The following is a 17043-nucleotide window of genomic DNA, read 5'->3' as shown; positions in this document are numbered from 1 at the left end:
GTATCTTGGATTTTTTTTATAATATAAATCTAAATAAGATTAATATAAATTATTATTTTAAAAATATATATCAAAATGGGTTAAATCCCAAAAGCATAAATTATGAACACAATTATTGATATAACATCATTTTATATTTATATATTGCATACATAAATATTTATATTTATTCAATATAAAAATATATTGATGTATTTATTTTTTAAAACGTGTATGATTAAATCAAAATTAAAGTTTTAACTATACATTTAAGGCACAATTAGAATTTCAAGTCTACAATTACACATCAAACCGAAATTCATATATAATTCTGAAATGTATCTCTATCAAAATTTAAGTGTATACATATAATTAAATATAGTTTAAATTATTTAAGAGATAATGATAAAGTTTATTAAAAATACCTTTAAAAACGGGAAAATGACTTTTTGTGGCGTTTTTATTAAAAATGCCGCAAAAAGTAAGTAATAGTGGCATTTTTTATAAAAAACGCCGCAAAATTTTTTACACAAAACGGTGCCATTTTGTTACCCAAAATGCATTAGACTTTTTCGTTCCCCCCTTCCCCCCGAAATCCCAAAATTTGACAAGAAATCTTTCTTTCTTCCCTCCTTTCTTTCCCCAAAATCGGTTCCCTCCCCCCTCCCCAAAGAAATCCTAAAATTTCACTCAAATTTCTTCTCTTTTCTTTCTCATTTTATTTTTCCCAAACCATTTCTCCCCTACCCCGATTCCCTTTATCTTTTCCCCTAATTTCCCCAAATCGGCAGCCCTCTGCATCTCCGTCGGTAGCCCGCTGCTGTATCTCTGTCGACATCTACTGTCAAGTATATTGAAAAAGAAAAAGTCACCTGAAATTTCTCTTTCTGCTATCAGTTTCGTTACATAATATATCTCTTCGCGGCTCTCTCACTGCCACCGCCATTTACTTGGTCTGGATTATCTTCACGGCCCGTTGCGAGTACCATGAGGATGATGAGTCTGACGAAGAATTTAGCCCTAAAAAAATAGGGTATGTTAACATTCCTGCGAATCCTGCTGTTAACATTAAGGAAGCCCTTTGATCAAACGCCATAGTTGTTTTTAATTATTTAAATAAGTTCTCGGTTTGATTGTTCAGTACTTCGGTAAATCATGTCTATGTCTGTCTATGACTTTTCATTTTATTTAAAGTTTCTTTTTTTTAAAATATGTAATATGCAATCCAAGCACTTGTACTGTTATTGTATTACTCTGGACGCTATTTGCTGCTTGCTTTATTCTAATATGCTTTAATCTTTTTGTCATTCTATGTGATGTCGATCTAAAGCCTTCATACAACATTTTAAGCTTATTTTTAGTTTCTTATTGACCTATCTTTGATTGTGTAACGATTGCATCTTTGTTCTATGGTATTGTGAACCTAGAATTGTTACCTCTTGGATGCTAATTTTATTATATTTCATGCGATTGCCTGCAAACGGTTTGTCTCATCAATCGACTGTCATCTGCACTTCTGTGGCATAAAATTATCTGGTACATGAAACCAAAAGTGGTGCTTGTATGTTGGTGATGCAGTTTTGTTGCTCATGATTATGAATCTTCTGTATCATATATATATCACCTTAAGCAGTGTTTGTATCCTCTGTTTAATGTTTCCTGCTTTCCATTTGATAGATAAATTCAAAAGCACAGTGTCTGTATCAATTCATCATTGCCTTAAATGTAAGCATTCTTCTGCTCATAAACACTTTTTACATTTTTGCTCCTGAATTGAGTAAAAAAATATAACAACAGATAAGTTGCATACACCGAAAGCACTTTGTTGATAGTTTTGCTCATAAACACTTTTACTTCTCCTTTATATTTTTCAAAATTTAACAACAGATTGTAGTGTTTGACTTAATGCTTTCGGTGTTATTACACAGTTCAGAGCAAAACTATCAACAAAGAGCTTCAAGAATGGCGAGTGTAGCACCCCAAACCCGGCCCAGAAGTTATGGCCGGATCCGACATGCCACATCAAAAATGTTAAAAAAAATTTTCCATTCTAAGTCCAGAAAATCGTACTTGATGTTCAAAAGATTAATTCATTAAGGGTTAAAGTGAATGGAAGCTGTGCACCAGGTAGGAAACCGGAAAAGAGGTGGTGAGTCCATCAGACTGCTTAAGTACCAAGCTCCCTTCGGATCCAATCCTAGACATGCATACCACCATTGCCACACCTTAACGTCATGGATATTTCTAGGAAACCGATTTGATTAAGTCATTTTTAGGAAAAGTGATTAATTTTGGAAAATACTTTCATTGCGGAAGCTTTGCTTGTTGTCGTGTTATTTTGAAATCAATTGTTGTTTTTGAAAACGCGCCCTAAAGCTATCCAATTTCAACAGTTAAAATAAGTATTACCTATCTTAGTAATACATATTAAAACCATCAAAAATAATTAAGCGGCCTTATTACATTTAAAAGCCCAAAAACTTCAAACGTAAATAAAAGGATGTCCAGTTCACCAGAAGAAAATCAAACTTTCAGAACGGGTGGCCACTCCGAATTCCCTCACAGCTCCAAGCCCACTATGGTTGGGGATTTCCTGCGTGGATGATAATAAAAGGGGTGAGTTTGGGGAAACTCAGTGTGTAAGGAAGACCCATTCAAAGCTCAAGTCAGCTCAAGCCTATTGGGCCTAAGCCCATTCAGGTAACAGTGGTACTAGACCAGAGCCCTTTTCAGATTACAATAAACTGGGCCTTAGCCCCTTATTCAGATGACAGTATGGCCCATAGGCCCATTTCAAAATACATGCTACATCAATAACATATGCAAGCCCATTTGGGGAGACTACTCAACCCACCAACCACTACACTCCACCTGTACCAGCCCTACACTCCATGTGGGGAATAGCTCAACCCACCCAGCCCAACACTCCACAGTTGCAGCCTTGCTGCTCAGTTAACAGTAAATTGAGGCAAAGCCTCCAGTACGTGGACAAGCCACTTTCAGTACTTCCTCTGTCAATATCCCAATCCCATGCATCAGATAATAACAACATGGCATGCAGTAAATAACAACAGTCAAACATGCATTTAGGTCAATTTAACTCTAGGGGTATTTCGGTAATTTATCTACTAAGGGTAAAACTGTAAATTTTCCACTTTTAAAGGTATTTCAGTAATTTATCTATTTCAGGGTTTTTCATGCATATTCCTACTTTTCACGTACTAACAGAATCACGTACCGAGGGTTCTTACCGAATTGGGCCCGTTGGCCCATCATTCCAATTTTGGCCCATTAAGCCCAAAAATATCGAGGGCACAGAAATCATGCACTTTGCAGTCCAAACATTGTAGCTTACCAAAAACATTAATCGATTTACCTCACGAGCATTCGCACACTCGCAAATCTACAAAATACCGGTTTTCGGCATTTCGGCTTTTCGACTTTTGACGATCTAGACTAAGAAAGAGGGTGTTAGTTACACACCTGTTTCCGACGATATGCTGACGAGATCCACACACGAACCGCCTACAATTGGATTACTAACACGTTAATCTAACTATTCAAATACAAACTACGTATTAACCCCTTACAATATTCGGCCAACCACACCTACAGATCATAGTAAGCTTATAAGAAATCAATAAGCAACTCATTAACAAATTTTTGTCAATGTTTACCACATAATCATAATTTCACTGCAAGCTGTCTTCCTGAGCAACAGTCACTAAATCATTTATAACTGGAGCTACGAAACTCCAAATCAAGTTCCGTTAATTTTCCTTGAAAATAGACTCATATATCTTCTATCTATAAAATTTTCAGAATTTTTGGTTTAGCCAATCAATACCAGATTTTTCTCAAAGTTTCCCATGTTTCACTGTTTGACTAATCTGACCACTCTTCATTACGAATCAAATTTCTCATTGTACAGAATTCAAAATATGTTCTTGTTTATTTCATTAGAAACTAGACTCAATAAGCTTTAATTACATAATTTATTCAGCTTCTAATTCATCTCTCACAATTTATGGTGATTTTCCAAAGTCACGTTACTGCTGCTGTCCCAAGCAGATTTATTACCAAATCACTCTTTCATACACCTATCTTGCATGCATGTTATTTAAACATGTATATCACCAATCAATCATGACATATCTATGATTTTACTTAAGCATAATCTCCATTTCATCATTTTAAAGCACAACATGTTAGCCGATTTTTTCCTTTAGCATCTAAGGCACATGCATGCTCATTTGTTTGGCTCAACTTCACATATCTTCCATTTTTCATCAAAAGAACATGAAACAACAACCATTTCCTTCATTTTAATTCAGGACCAAATGCTCACAACACAACCAAAAACCAAAATATGCTTCAAGAGTTAAGGTAGAATCAAGAAGAACTCATGAACCTCAAAATAGAAGCAAGGTACCAAGAACTTACCTTCAATTTTCCTCCTCCTAATGACCGAATACTCAAGAGCTTTCTCCTCTCCTTTCTCTTCTCTAACTTTCAGCTATGATGAACAAAGATGGACAAAACTTTGTTCTTTTCACCCCTTTTTCTTTTAATAAAACTTCATATTTCATTCATTTAATTCTTTAATACAAATGACATGAAATTCTTATCATGAAACATTTACCTAACCCATTATCATGGAACATTTACCTAACCTATTATCAATTTGTATCAATTTGTACAATAAATTATGGATATCAAGTGCTCATATTGTCTACAACAACATGATGGCTGGCCACTTCACGTAAAATGGGAGGTTTGTCATGCAAATCCTTCTATTTTGCACTCCTATTTATTTGGCCACTTCAATTTAGCCTATAGCATTTTCAAACATTTTCACATAGGTCCTATTTCATAATTTCACTCCCTTTTTCTTATGGAACAAAAATTAACTAAAATTACCGGGTTCTATCTTAAGCTTGGGCCTTCTAGAGGCCCACTAACATAATTAAACCTATGCCAACATTCACAGGATTCCCGAAAATTGGGGCGTTACAGCGAGCTTCTTATTCTTGATGGTGAGGCCATGGCAATTTACCAACTCTAGCTCTTGAACATGATAGTAGAAGAAGCTGATATAAAGTTGAACTTGTAAGTCATGAATTCATTACACAGCTTGATAACTGTTGGGATTGCAGAAAGTTGACTGACATTTTTTCAATTTTAAATTATTATTATTTAGTTTACATGTCAACTCTAAAACCCAAGTGCTTCAGTCAAAACACATTTCATCCTTAATTGCAATAATGCTTTTGGTTTGGTTAAGTTTGGCATTACAAGTTGTCTGTGAGCCTTTTGATAGGATGTTATAAAGCATTCCTTACACCTGTTAATGATAATAATGAATGTATTTGAACAGCAAATGGCAAAAGATATTAGATTGAATCTTAACTTCTAGGCTTTATTGATGGTTTGACCCTTAATTAGTTAATTATATCATTTTTTTTTGTCCACTTTGATACTTGAAACCCAGACACATGAAGCCTATTAGAATGCATCATGTGACATTCTTATATTTCATAGCATTTCCACCCTCAGTCAATTATTTCCTCTTAACTCTCTAAACTTGCTGTCAAGGAACAACCTAAATGATTGAAAATCGTTTAATCATTTTATATTGAATTATTTCTGAAAATCATTTTATAAAGAAAGTTTTTTTTTAAGTCTTCCTAAAATCATTGTTATATGGCCTCCTTCATTTTCATTGTTAGTGTTTGCACCATCGAAAGCTTTCCTTTTATTTCCTTCTCAATACCTCAAAAATATTGATGGCTTAAGCTAATGTATTTAACTTCAAACACTTACCAGATTGCTAGAGTTCAAGATGCTTTGTTGACTGCTTGCAAGCTTGCTAATGTTTTCCTAGTGAAGTACTATTTTAAAGACCTTTTAATTTCCATATTTTGCTTTCTGAAATATGCTTATATTTGTTTCATTTGCAGTGGAATTGCTATATCAATGGTAATGAAATATGCAGACAATATTGTGAAGGTAAGATATGACCCAAAATTTCATGTTAGTCAATCATTGATTTGTCTGCATTTACATCCATCTCTCTGATTTTTTAAGAAACTTGTTAGGCATGTCATGGTTATCAGTAATGTTCATGCATTTGCATGGCATAATGAAGGAAGTTGCTTCTCTTTCTTAAGTTGATTGGGTTACTTGTTTATTCCTCTGCTTCCACTATATGTAATATCCAGTTTTCTTGCTGCTGAAACCTGTAAGTAAGGTGATTTATTTTATTGAGCAAGAATGTCATCTTCTGTCTTTTGATTATACTATTTACAACGTTGCTGCAACCCAAGCTAAGTGGTATGCGGTTTAATAATATTTTAAGAATCTTTAGCTGCATACTAGAAGCCTCCTCGAAAGAAATTGAAGCTAAGGAATGACTTTGTAGCTTCCTAATGATATACTCCACGTGTCCAGTGAATTATTTAACCACACTCGAAACTAAAATTATTTCGATGGATCAAATCTTATGCAAATTAACTTTTTAACATAAAGTAAACATCAGCCTATTTAGAGAAGTGATAAAAGGGATCAAATGGTACATTCATAGCATATTAGTAACCATTTTGAATCCTTCAGTTGAAGTTCCATTGTCTATTCAATGTGGTGCAGGTCTATTCTACTTTAGTGGCAATGCTTCTCACTGCCGTTGTTTCAGTGTTTCTGTTCGGCTTCAATCTTACCCTTGCTTTCTTCCTCGGTGCTACGTAAGTTATCTCTGGCCACATTTTAATATTCATACAATAGATAGTCTCTCTTGTATTGAAGCTTCAAATCTGGCATCTAGCATAATTCAGAGCATCACCGCCTGGTAATTGGTCCTGCACATACATATAGGGAGGATAGCATTTCGTCTGGATCAAAACATGTAGCAATTATGTATAATTTCTGTATTTCACTTTCACTACAGTAGCATTTACGATTAGCCTAGCATCAGTTTTTTTATTATGGGTTTACTTTTTACTGATTTCACTTTCATTACAGTAGATGGTATAGCTAATTTCCTTGTTTTGCTCAGTCAGGTGACCGAGATTCCGTTTAACAATTTTCTTTATTGCTGGAACAAGTCTTAACCAAGATCAAGATCAAAGTACTTCACTAAGTTATATATGCAGGCATTGCAATGAGAGGTGATGATGATTTGGCATTATATTCTCAGCAGGATGAATTTTGTTTTAGAAATTGTAATACTTTGTGTGTCTCTGCCTGTGTGTTTTTTTATGTATTAAATTACATATTGAATCAATGTTTATGTATTAAATTTAATTTCATTAAATTTTATATTTAGTTTTGAAGTTTAAATTTTAATGGAAAATTTAAGTTAATTAATATTTTTTATTTATCCATAAAAGTTCAAATTTGTTTAAAGTTCAAATTTCAAAAATTAAACATAATATAATATTTAACATAGAAATAAATATTATTTAATTAAAATAAAATATATTTTTTAAAGTTCATGATTTTTAGCGGCGTTTGTGAGAAAAGCGCTGCTAAAGGTCATGATCTTTAGTGGCGTTTGTAAAAAAACACTGCTAAAGGTCCTGGTCTTTAGCGGCGTTTCTTAAAAGAGCTCCGCTAAAGGTCCAGGTCTTTAGCGGCGTTTTTATAAAAGCGCCGCGAAAGATCCTGGTCTTTAGCGGCGTTTTTTAGATTTGTGGCGTTGCATATAGCGACGTTTTTTGCGGCGCTTGGCAAAAAAAACGCCGCTAAAAATCTATTTTCCTGTAGTGCAAACAGTATTCCCTAATGAAAGCTTAAATCATGATTCCTCATTTAATTTATCCAATGTAATTATTAATTAAATAGTTTAATTAAATTTTTTTTTATTTAATTTGGTGCGAATTAAATTGAGGGGCCTTTTTTAAAATTTGTTAACATTTTAAGTTTAAGTAATTTTAAGTCTATTTAGTCACTTGTTTGAGTATTTTTTATTATTATTTGGACATTTTTTATTGGAATTAAGTGAGTTTTGGTTATTAACTTTTTTATAATGAAATTATGTTTAAATGAGTGTTGACACAATTTTTTTGATTGAAAAACGGGGTCGACTTGGATTTTAAAAAAAAGAATGAAAACGGGAGTCGCCACCAATCCTTTTTTGACGAGGTGTGATCGGGTCACCTCAAAAAGTGATTGTTTTTAATAAATGATTTAATTTTATTGAAACAACGATTTTGGTCTACGAAATTCAGAAAAATGAATTCGGGAGTCGGTTACGCACGAGGAAGGATTAGCACCCTCGATACGCCCAAAATTGGTACCTAGTTGATTAATTAGTGTCTTAGTGTCGAAAATTGAAAATTTGAAGAGTTTTAAAAATACGATCCTTAAAAGAAACTCTGATAACATGAATTGAAATATAAGATTCTCTTGTTCAGAAGGAATATCACATCCAGCACGTTAGGACACGATACTCTAAACCATCGAAACCAAGATCACCTTATAGTTTAATGAAACCATACTTTGAAGCTTTAAGAGGATATTTGGCTATTTAGTCAAACGAGAAATCGAAACCCAGCACGTTAGGGTACGTTATCTCGATTTTCCAAACGCGAAATATTGCCTTATTTAGAAAAATTTTCCTTTTGGTGTTTAGTGTCAATGCTTGACAAAACAATAACGAATGCGATAAAGTGAGCAAAATAAAGTGAGTAACAAAAATACAATAGGCAAAATGGAATGACGAGGCGATTACATAAACAAAGCATACAAATAAATAAATAGAACTAACATTTTAGAAAAAGCACAAGGGTATATGAATAAATAAACAAACACCAAATAACAATGATGACAATAAATACAATTATGTAAAAATGTGTATGCATGTATGATTTAAAGCCATAAAATAAGAAATGCATGTAAATTACAGAATATGAGAACATAGATAAATGTATACATATATAAAAAAAAATCGGTGAGTATTATAAAAATAACAACGATGTTAAAATGATAGTGATGAGTTTAAAATAGATAATGCAAAACAAGAGATTTAAGGTTAATAATGTACACAAAAAAAATGGTATATATATATAAGATAAAACAAATAATGTATATAAAGTAATACGAAGGAAAAGAAAAATATTTGAAACGAAAAAAAAATAAAACATTTTTAAATAAATAAGTTGCGTTTAAAAGATATGTAAAACAAGTGTAAATAATAAAACAATTTTAACTAAATAATACATAAAATGGGTTCAAAATGAAGATAAAAATGACAATTTAAAAGGAAACAATAGAAAGCAGTTTATAATATTTAACATATATAATACATCTTAAACATAAAATAAAACAAACAATAATAAAAGCAAATCGATATACATATAAAAAAATTTGAAATGTCAGTAAACTTAAAATAATATATATATATATATATATATGTAAATAAAATTATCTAATATAAATGATACGAGAAAGAAAGAATAATAATAATAAAACCGCTTAGATGAAATGACATAAAAATCTACACAATTTAAAAAAGAAAATAAGATGAAATCAAAATGAACAAGGAGACTAATAATAATAAACAAAATAATTTGAAAGAAAAGTAAATATATATATATATATATTTATGAAATAAAGAACTAAGGATGAAAATGGAAACGGAACAGAATCTGGGGATTGAAACTGTAAATAAATATAACAGGTGGCTAAGGGGCTGAAATAAAAGGCATTGAGGATATGGGGGATCGATTGCGAATATTCCCGTCCCGTATGCGCATCGTTTTGCGCGGGACCAGGTTGAAAAGGGCGCAAAATTCGATGGCCAAAATTAAAGGAAACAAAAGGTTTCATTGAGGGTGCCGCAGAATTTGGGGGGACCAAAGGCACAAATTACCCATTAGGGCAATAGTGCACAGGTCTTTCTTCCATTAACGACGCCCTATGGAATATTATAAATAGAAAACAAAAAATAAATAAATAAATAGAACCCTAAAAAAGAAATTAGCCCCCACTTCTTTCTCTCTTCTTTCAGACAATCTAAGAATCCCAAAAAAATGAAGGGGGGTTCCCTTTTCTGTTCCAAGGTTCCAAGACTACGAACCCCGTCGCCGACTTCGCCGCACCACCACTATCGTCGGTGGCCGACGACAAGCGACCACGGAGGTAAGTTTCTCGTATTTCTCTTTTCTTACATTTTTCATTTTTGAATGCACAAGAAGAGAAAAAAAAGGTGAAATAAAATATGCTGAAATTATAATGCAAAAAAAAACAAAAAGGAAAAATCCCCTAAAAATCGTTCTGCTTTTGGTATGTCTTGTTCACAAAACAATCGTCTGATTGAGATTGATTCTTTCAATATTTCTTTGTTTCCTTTTGATTTTCTAGTGTTCGTAAAAGAGAGGAAGCCCCCTTACAATCGTCTAATTTTGGCTTTTATAGCCGATTTACAGCCTTTTAGTTTCTATTTTTTTTGTCACTTTGATATTTGGCTTCTTGCAGGTGGCCATGGCCGACAGTGGTGGCAGAAGCGTGTGAGTGGAGGTGTGGGCTGGAGGCGTAGCAGACGAGGAGGTGGAGCGGCACACATGCGGCACTCATGGGCAGTTGGGGCTAGGGTTTGCTGTTGCTGAAAGTTTGTTATGGGCTATTAGGTTTGGGCTTGAATTTGGGTTTGGGCATTTTTGGGTTAATTTTTGTTGTAATGGACTGGAAGTGTTTTATTAGTCTGGTTTGTTTGGGTTGGTTTGCTGGTATGGGCCCGGGCAAAATGGGCTCGTACAGCTGCCCCTCTTTGCTCATTTTCGCGTAACGAGAATAGAGCAAAGACATCAAAAGGGCCAATTTTGCCCGGTCTTGCCGAGTCTTGACTTTTTGGTGCTCATCTTCTTCAAGTAGCCTTATTCCAACCTGTCACGTCTTGTTGCTTCGATCCACTCTTCTGCAACTTCAGATACGCCTTGTAGCTTCAATCTACTCTGCTACGACTCCATGGGTATGAGATTTGTGTTTTTAGTCTGCTCCACTACTACTTAGGGAGATAAGACTGTAATCTTCGATCTGCTTCTCTGCCAAATACAGGAAGGCAAGATCTGCAATCTTCGATCTACTTCAACACCAGTATGGGAAGACAAGATCTGTATCTTGGATCCACTTCCTATCAATATAGGAAGATAGGACCTGCTATCTTCGATCTACTTCACGCCAATACATGAAGACAAGATCTGCTTTCTGCGGTCTACTTCGCCACCAATATGGGAAGACAAGATCTGCGTCGTGGATCCACTTCCTATCAATATAGGAAGATAGGACCTGCTATCTTCGATCTACTTCACGCCGATACATGAAGACAAGATCTGCTTTCTGCGATCTACTTCGCCACCAATATGGGAAGACAAGATCTGCATCTTGGATCCACTTCCTATCAATATAGGAAGATAGGACCTGCTATCTTCGATCTACTTCACGCCAATACATGAAGACAAGATCTGCTTTCTGCGATCTACTTCGCCACCAATATGGGAAGACAAGATCTGCGTCGTCGATCCACTTCCAATCATTATAGGAAGATAGGACCTGCTATCTTCGATCTACTTCACGCCAATACATGAAGACAAGATCTGCTTTCTGCGATCTACTTCGCCACCAATATGGGAAGACAAGATCTGCGTCGTCGATCCACTTCCAATCATTATAGGAAGATAGGACCTGCTATCTTCGATCTACTTCACGCCAATACATGAAGACAAGATCTGCTTTCTGCGATCTACTTCGCCACCAATATGGGAAGACAAGATCTGCGTCGTCGATCCACTTCCAATCATTATAGGAAGATAGGACCTGCTATCTTCGATCTACTTCACGCCAATACATGAAGACAAGATCTGCTTTCTGCGATCTACTTCGCCACCAATATGGGAAGACAAGATCTGCGTCGTCGATTCACTTCCAATCATTATAGGAAGATAGGACCTGCTATCTTCGATCTACTTCACGCCAATACATGAAGACAAGATCTGCTTTCTGCGATCTACTTCGCCACCAATATGGGAAGACAAGATCTGCGTCGTCGATCCACTTCCAATCATTATAGGAAGATAGGACCTGTTATCTTTGATCTGTTCTCTGGGAATATGACCTAAAAAATTAATTTTATGGACCTATTTACGCCTAGTGTTTAGGATGACATGATCAGAGTGGATCAAATGCTCCTAACTAGATGTGTATGAATGATATTTGCAGAATGTCATGAGAATGATCTCTTTTTAAATGCTTAGGTTGTCATTACTCGAAATTTATTAACGGTTCTATCACCGCCCCTTCTCGTTCAGCTGGTATCTTTGACAGAAAAAACTAAGGAAATAGTTGCAATTTAGACTATTCTTCCTCCAATGCTTCTAACTCTTAAGTTTGGTCAGTTCTAAACAATAGTCCTGTTTCAGGTCCTCGTACTATTTAGAAGCTTTCAGAGTAATATGTAGAACTCCTTCTACTTGAATATTACCAGTCCAGTAATCATTATTTTAATGAAAAATGCTTGAAAAAGATTATCAAGATGGACAAGATAAAATTTTGCTGAGAGCAAAACTCGAAATGAATAAATCAATCAAGATAGCAAATTTTGCTGAGATATGATGAAAAAGATTATCACAATGAATAAGATGGAACTTTATTGAGAGCAGAGCTCTAAATGAACAAATAGTAAATTTTGCTAAGATGTAAATAAGATAAAAAACAGGTGCCCCAGATATCGCAGCATGAGCTTCTCTGCACAAACTCTGTGTTTAGAAATCCTAAAAGACTTTGTTGATGCCCCAAGATGTAGCGTCTCTCCTTCTTGTTAATTCGGAGAAGACAAAACTACTCTATGCCTCATCTTTGATCGAAAATTTGAATTGCCCATTCTTGGGTTTTCAATTCAAAGCCCCTTTGGTCTCAAGGTGCCCTTTGCGGGTTTTCGCCTTGGCCTCTCCCTTTTTTTTTTTTTAGGCAAAGTACCTCTTCACTGAATCCGAATTCACAGGATTAGGCAAGCTTTTGCCATCCATCCCAGTTAAAATTAATGCCCCTCCTGAAAAGGCCTTTTTTACTACATAAGGTCCCTCCCAGTTTGGCATCCACTTTCCTCTGAAGTCTTTTTGTATGGGAAGGATCTTCTTCAGTACCAAGTCCCCTTCATGGAAGTTTCTAGGACGAACTTTCTTATTGTAAGCTCGCATCATTCGTTTCTGGTACATTTGACCATGACAGATAGCTCTTAACCTCTTTTCTTCAATCAAGTTCAGCTGATCATATCGGGATTGGACCCATTCTGCTTCGTCTAACTTTAGTTCTGAAAAAACTCAGAGAGAGGGAATTTCAACCTCAATTGGTAGCACTGCCTCCATTCCATAAACCAAAGAGAATGGTGTTGCCCCGGTAGAAGTCCTGACGGACGTTCGATAAGCATAGAGGGCGAATGGCAACTTCTCGTGCCAATCTCTATAGGTCTCAGTCATTTTCCCCACAATCTTTTTGATATTTTTATTGGCTGCCTCCACCGCACCATTCATCTTTGGACGATATGGCGATGAGTTGTGGTGCTTGATATTGAATTGACTACAAACCTCTGCTATCGTGCTATTATTCAAATTTAATGCGTTGTCAGATATAATCCTTTCGGGCATTTCATACCGACATATGATTTCCTTCTTTAAAAACTTGCTGACAGCTGCCTTTGTGACGTTGGCGTAAGAAGTAGCCTCTACCCACTTAGTAAAGTAGTCAATCACTACAAAAATGAAACGATGTCCATTTGAAGCCTTTGGCGATATCGGCCCAATGACGTCCATGCCCCACATGGAGAAAGGCCATGAGGAAGTCATGACGTGAAGAGGTGATGGAGGCACATGAATTTTGTCTCCGTAAATCTGGCATTTATGGCACTTCTTAGCATATTTGATGCAATCTCCTTCCATGGTAGACCAATAATATCCAAATCTCATGATCTGTCTGGCCATTGTGAAACCGTTAGCGTGTGTTCCACAAATACCATCATGGACTTCTTCCAAGATCTGCTTGGCCTCCACAGCGTCCACACATCTTAACAGCACCTGATCTTTTCCTCTTTTGTACAGGATCTCTCCATCTAAGATGTAATCACTGGCCAGCCTCCTCAACATTCTCTTGTCATTCTCAGTTGCTTGGTTTGGGTATTCACGATTTTTCACGTATCGCAATATATCCTGATACCAAGGGTTGTCGTCCTTTTCTTCTTCTTCGTCAATGTTACAACAGTGGGCTGGAGCACCATAAATGCTCATTTGGATAGGCTTCACATCCTCTGGTCTATTTACTTTGATCATGGAAGCCAATGTAGCTAAAGCGTCGGCCATCTGATTCTCGTCTCGTGGGAGATAACAAAAAGTGATGTCGTCAAACTCCTCAATCAATTCTAGGACTATCCTTCGGTAACTAATCAAATTAGGGTCTCTTGTTTCCCATTCGCCGTTGAGCTGATAAATTACCAATGCCGAATCCCCATATACCTCAAGTACCTTAATTTTGCGTTCCATAGCCGCGTGGATTCCCATGATACATGCTTCATATTCCGCCATGTTATTTGTGCAATCAAAATCTAGTTTACTGGTGAAAGGATAATGATCACCGTTTGGAGATACCAAGACTGCCCCAATCCCGTTGCCCATGGCATTTGAGGCTCCGTCAAAATTTAATTTCCAAGTATTGCCTTCTTGTGTGCTTGCTTCAGTAGTTGCCACATACATCAGATCCTCATTTGGGAAATCAAAGTTCAAAGGCTCATAATCGTCCAGGGCTCTACTTGCTAGAAAATCTGTTATCGCGCTCCCTTTTACAGCCTTTTGATTCACATAGGTTATGTCAAATTCAGATAGTAGAATTTGCCATCGGGCCATCCTTCCGTTTAGAGCAGTTGACTCCATCATGTATTTCAGAGGGTCTAACTTTGAGATTAACCAAGTCGTATGGTACAACATGTATTGTCTCAATCTCCGAGTAGTCCAAACCAATGCGCAACATAATTTTTCAATTGGCGAATATCTCGTTTCGCATTCAGTGAACTTCTTACTGAGATAATAGATCGCTCTTTCTTTTCGTCCTGACTCATCATGTTGGCCGAGCACGCACCCCATGGAATTCTCAAATACTGCCAAGTATAGTATCAGTGGCTTGTCAGGGCAAGGTGGCATCAGTACTGGGGCGTTGGACAAGTAATGTTTAACTCTTTCGAAAGTTTTCTGGCACTCTTTATCCCATACACCTGGATTGTGTTTCCTAAGAAGACAGAATATGGGGTCACATTTCTTAGTTAATTGTGAAATGAATCGAGCGATGTAATTTAGTCTTCCTAGGAAACCCCGAACTTCTTTCTGAGTACTTGGCGGAGGTAATTCTTGTATGGCCTTAACTTTGTCTGGGTCAATTTCAATTCCCTTTTCGCTGACTAAGAATCCTAGCAATTTTCCTGATCTCGCCCCGAAAGTACACTTGGCTGGGTTAAGTTTTAGCTGGAACTTCCTTAACCTTAGAAACAGTTTTCTCAGAACTTGCACGTGTTCCCCTTCTGTTCTGGATTTTGCGATCATGTCATCAACATAAACTTCTATCTCTTTATGCATCATATCATGGAATAATGCTACCATGACTCTCTGACACGTTGCTCCCTCATTTTTCAACCCAAAAGGCATTACTTTATAACAAAACGTCCCCCACATCGTTATGAATGTGGTCTTCTCCCTGTCTTCAGAAAGCATCTTAATTTGGTTGTACCCGGAGAAACCATCCATGAAAGAGAACAGTGAGTATCCGGCCGTATTGTCTACCAAGGTATCGATATGAGGCAGTGGGAAATTATCTTTTGGGCTGGCTTTGTTCAAGTCTCTGTAGTCCACACACATTCGCACCTTCCCATCTTTCTTAGGAACAGGGACTATATTGGCTACCCATTCTGAGTACTTGACCACCTGTAAGAAACCAGCATCAAATTGCTTCTTAACTTCTTCCTTTATTTTTAGCAAGACATCAGGCCTCATCCTTCGAAGCTTTTGTTGGACTGGTTTGCATTCTTCCTTTATAGGCAATCGGTGTACCACGATATCAGTACTTAACCCTGGCATATCTTGGTAGGACCATGCGAAGACATCTTTAAACTTTTGAAGCAACTCAACAAGGTCTTGCCTTGTTTCCTTGGCAATGCAAGCGCCAACTTTTACCTCTCTGCCCTCTTCTAAGATCACAACTTCTACTGATTCCTTATAGGGTAGAATTTGTTTTTCTTCTTCTTCCATCATTCTTAACAAATCCGGAGATAAAACGCTGTCTTGGTCACCTTCAAAATCTTGAGGATCATCTATACTCATGTCTTGTTCAAATAGAGACTCTGAATTCGTAACAGCGTCACTCATCTCGTTGATATCTGAAGACCTGTTATTGGAACAAATGGAGGCCCAAATAAAAGAATCTAAGAATACTTGTATGCATAGTATGATTATAAAGGGAATGAAAAGAATGAAAGAATATTTGCTCAAGATGAAACTGAATGATAAGTTTTCACTAAAATTAGATTTTGGACATGTGCCTTTTGCAAAAGATTCTTATCACCCCCAGGCTTAGGGCAACAAGTGTTCTGAATATTACTCTAGATTAGCTCTAAAAATACAGGGATCTCTTCCATAGTCTCATTGTTCAAAACACTCCCAAATATGCAAAAGTTTGGAGGCTTTTATTCCTCAGTTCCCTTTTCGGATATATCATTGAAATTCCTCGATATTCTTTTCAGGCTTTTGACTTGTTCAAGGCATTACAACTCTTTGCTCATTATCGTGTAACGTAAAGATGCCTAGTCATTTGACTTTTGTCAGTTTCCAAGTTAACTGGGATAATTTTACCTAATTAGGGTCATTTTAGGGAAAGTCTAATGCAAAATAAAGCAATGCAATGCAAATGCATGAAATGAATGCAAAAGAAAGGAAGGCGTTGATTCTAAATTTAATTCTATTAGAATAATTTTTCTAAAAGACAGATTTTTTTACATGAAAATAGTTTACATATGTGGTATTGCCCTTCATAGTCCAA

The 17043-nt window shown here is 36.1% G+C and overlaps 1 protein-coding gene across 3 annotated transcripts; it reads left to right on the top strand.

Moving 5' to 3' along the window:
• Positions 1 to 552: 552 nt before the first annotated feature.
• LOC107929207 (CMP-sialic acid transporter 2) lies at positions 553 to 7204 on the top strand. Of its 3 annotated transcripts, XR_001692767.2 has the most exons (5): positions 553 to 1012; positions 1657 to 1704; positions 5940 to 5988; positions 6625 to 6719; positions 7031 to 7204. XR_001692767.2 is itself a non-coding variant. In XM_016860584.2 (4 exons), the coding sequence occupies exons 1-4, from the start codon at positions 5054 to 5056 to the stop codon at positions 7083 to 7085; spliced, it is 234 nt and encodes a 77-aa protein (XP_016716073.1). In that variant the 5' UTR covers positions 5001 to 5053; the 3' UTR covers positions 7086 to 7203. The 3 variants fall into 3 exon arrangements, 1 of the variants encoding a protein (XP_016716073.1); XR_005906167.1 differs by lacking the exon at positions 1657 to 1704 and having other exon boundaries at positions 7031 to 7201; XM_016860584.2 differs by lacking the exons at positions 553 to 1012; positions 1657 to 1704 and adding an exon at positions 5001 to 5088 and having other exon boundaries at positions 7031 to 7203.
• The last annotated feature ends 9839 nt before the right edge of the window (positions 7205 to 17043 follow it).

This window comes from Gossypium hirsutum, chromosome A12 (assembly GCF_007990345.1).
Source record: "Gossypium hirsutum isolate 1008001.06 chromosome A12, Gossypium_hirsutum_v2.1, whole genome shotgun sequence".
Lineage (NCBI taxonomy): Eukaryota > Viridiplantae > Streptophyta > Magnoliopsida > Malvales > Malvaceae > Gossypium > Gossypium hirsutum.
Note: the sequence above shows the minus strand (reverse complement) of the source record. Positions and strands in the feature narration are given on the sequence as shown.

What these genes read in the sequence shown, in the direction of transcription:
- LOC107929207 (XM_016860584.2), top strand. Translation starts at nt 5,054, where the DNA reads ATGATAGTAGAAGAAGCTGATATAAAGTTGAACTT. An exon ending in ATGCAGACAATATTGTGAAG is followed by an intron (nt 5,989 to 6,624) that starts GTAAGATATGAC and finishes AATGTGGTGCAG; the next exon opens with GTCTATTCTACTTTAGTGGC. An exon ending in GCTTTCTTCCTCGGTGCTAC is followed by an intron (nt 6,720 to 7,030) that starts GTAAGTTATCTC and finishes TGTTTTGCTCAG; the next exon opens with TCAGGTGACCGAGATTCCGT.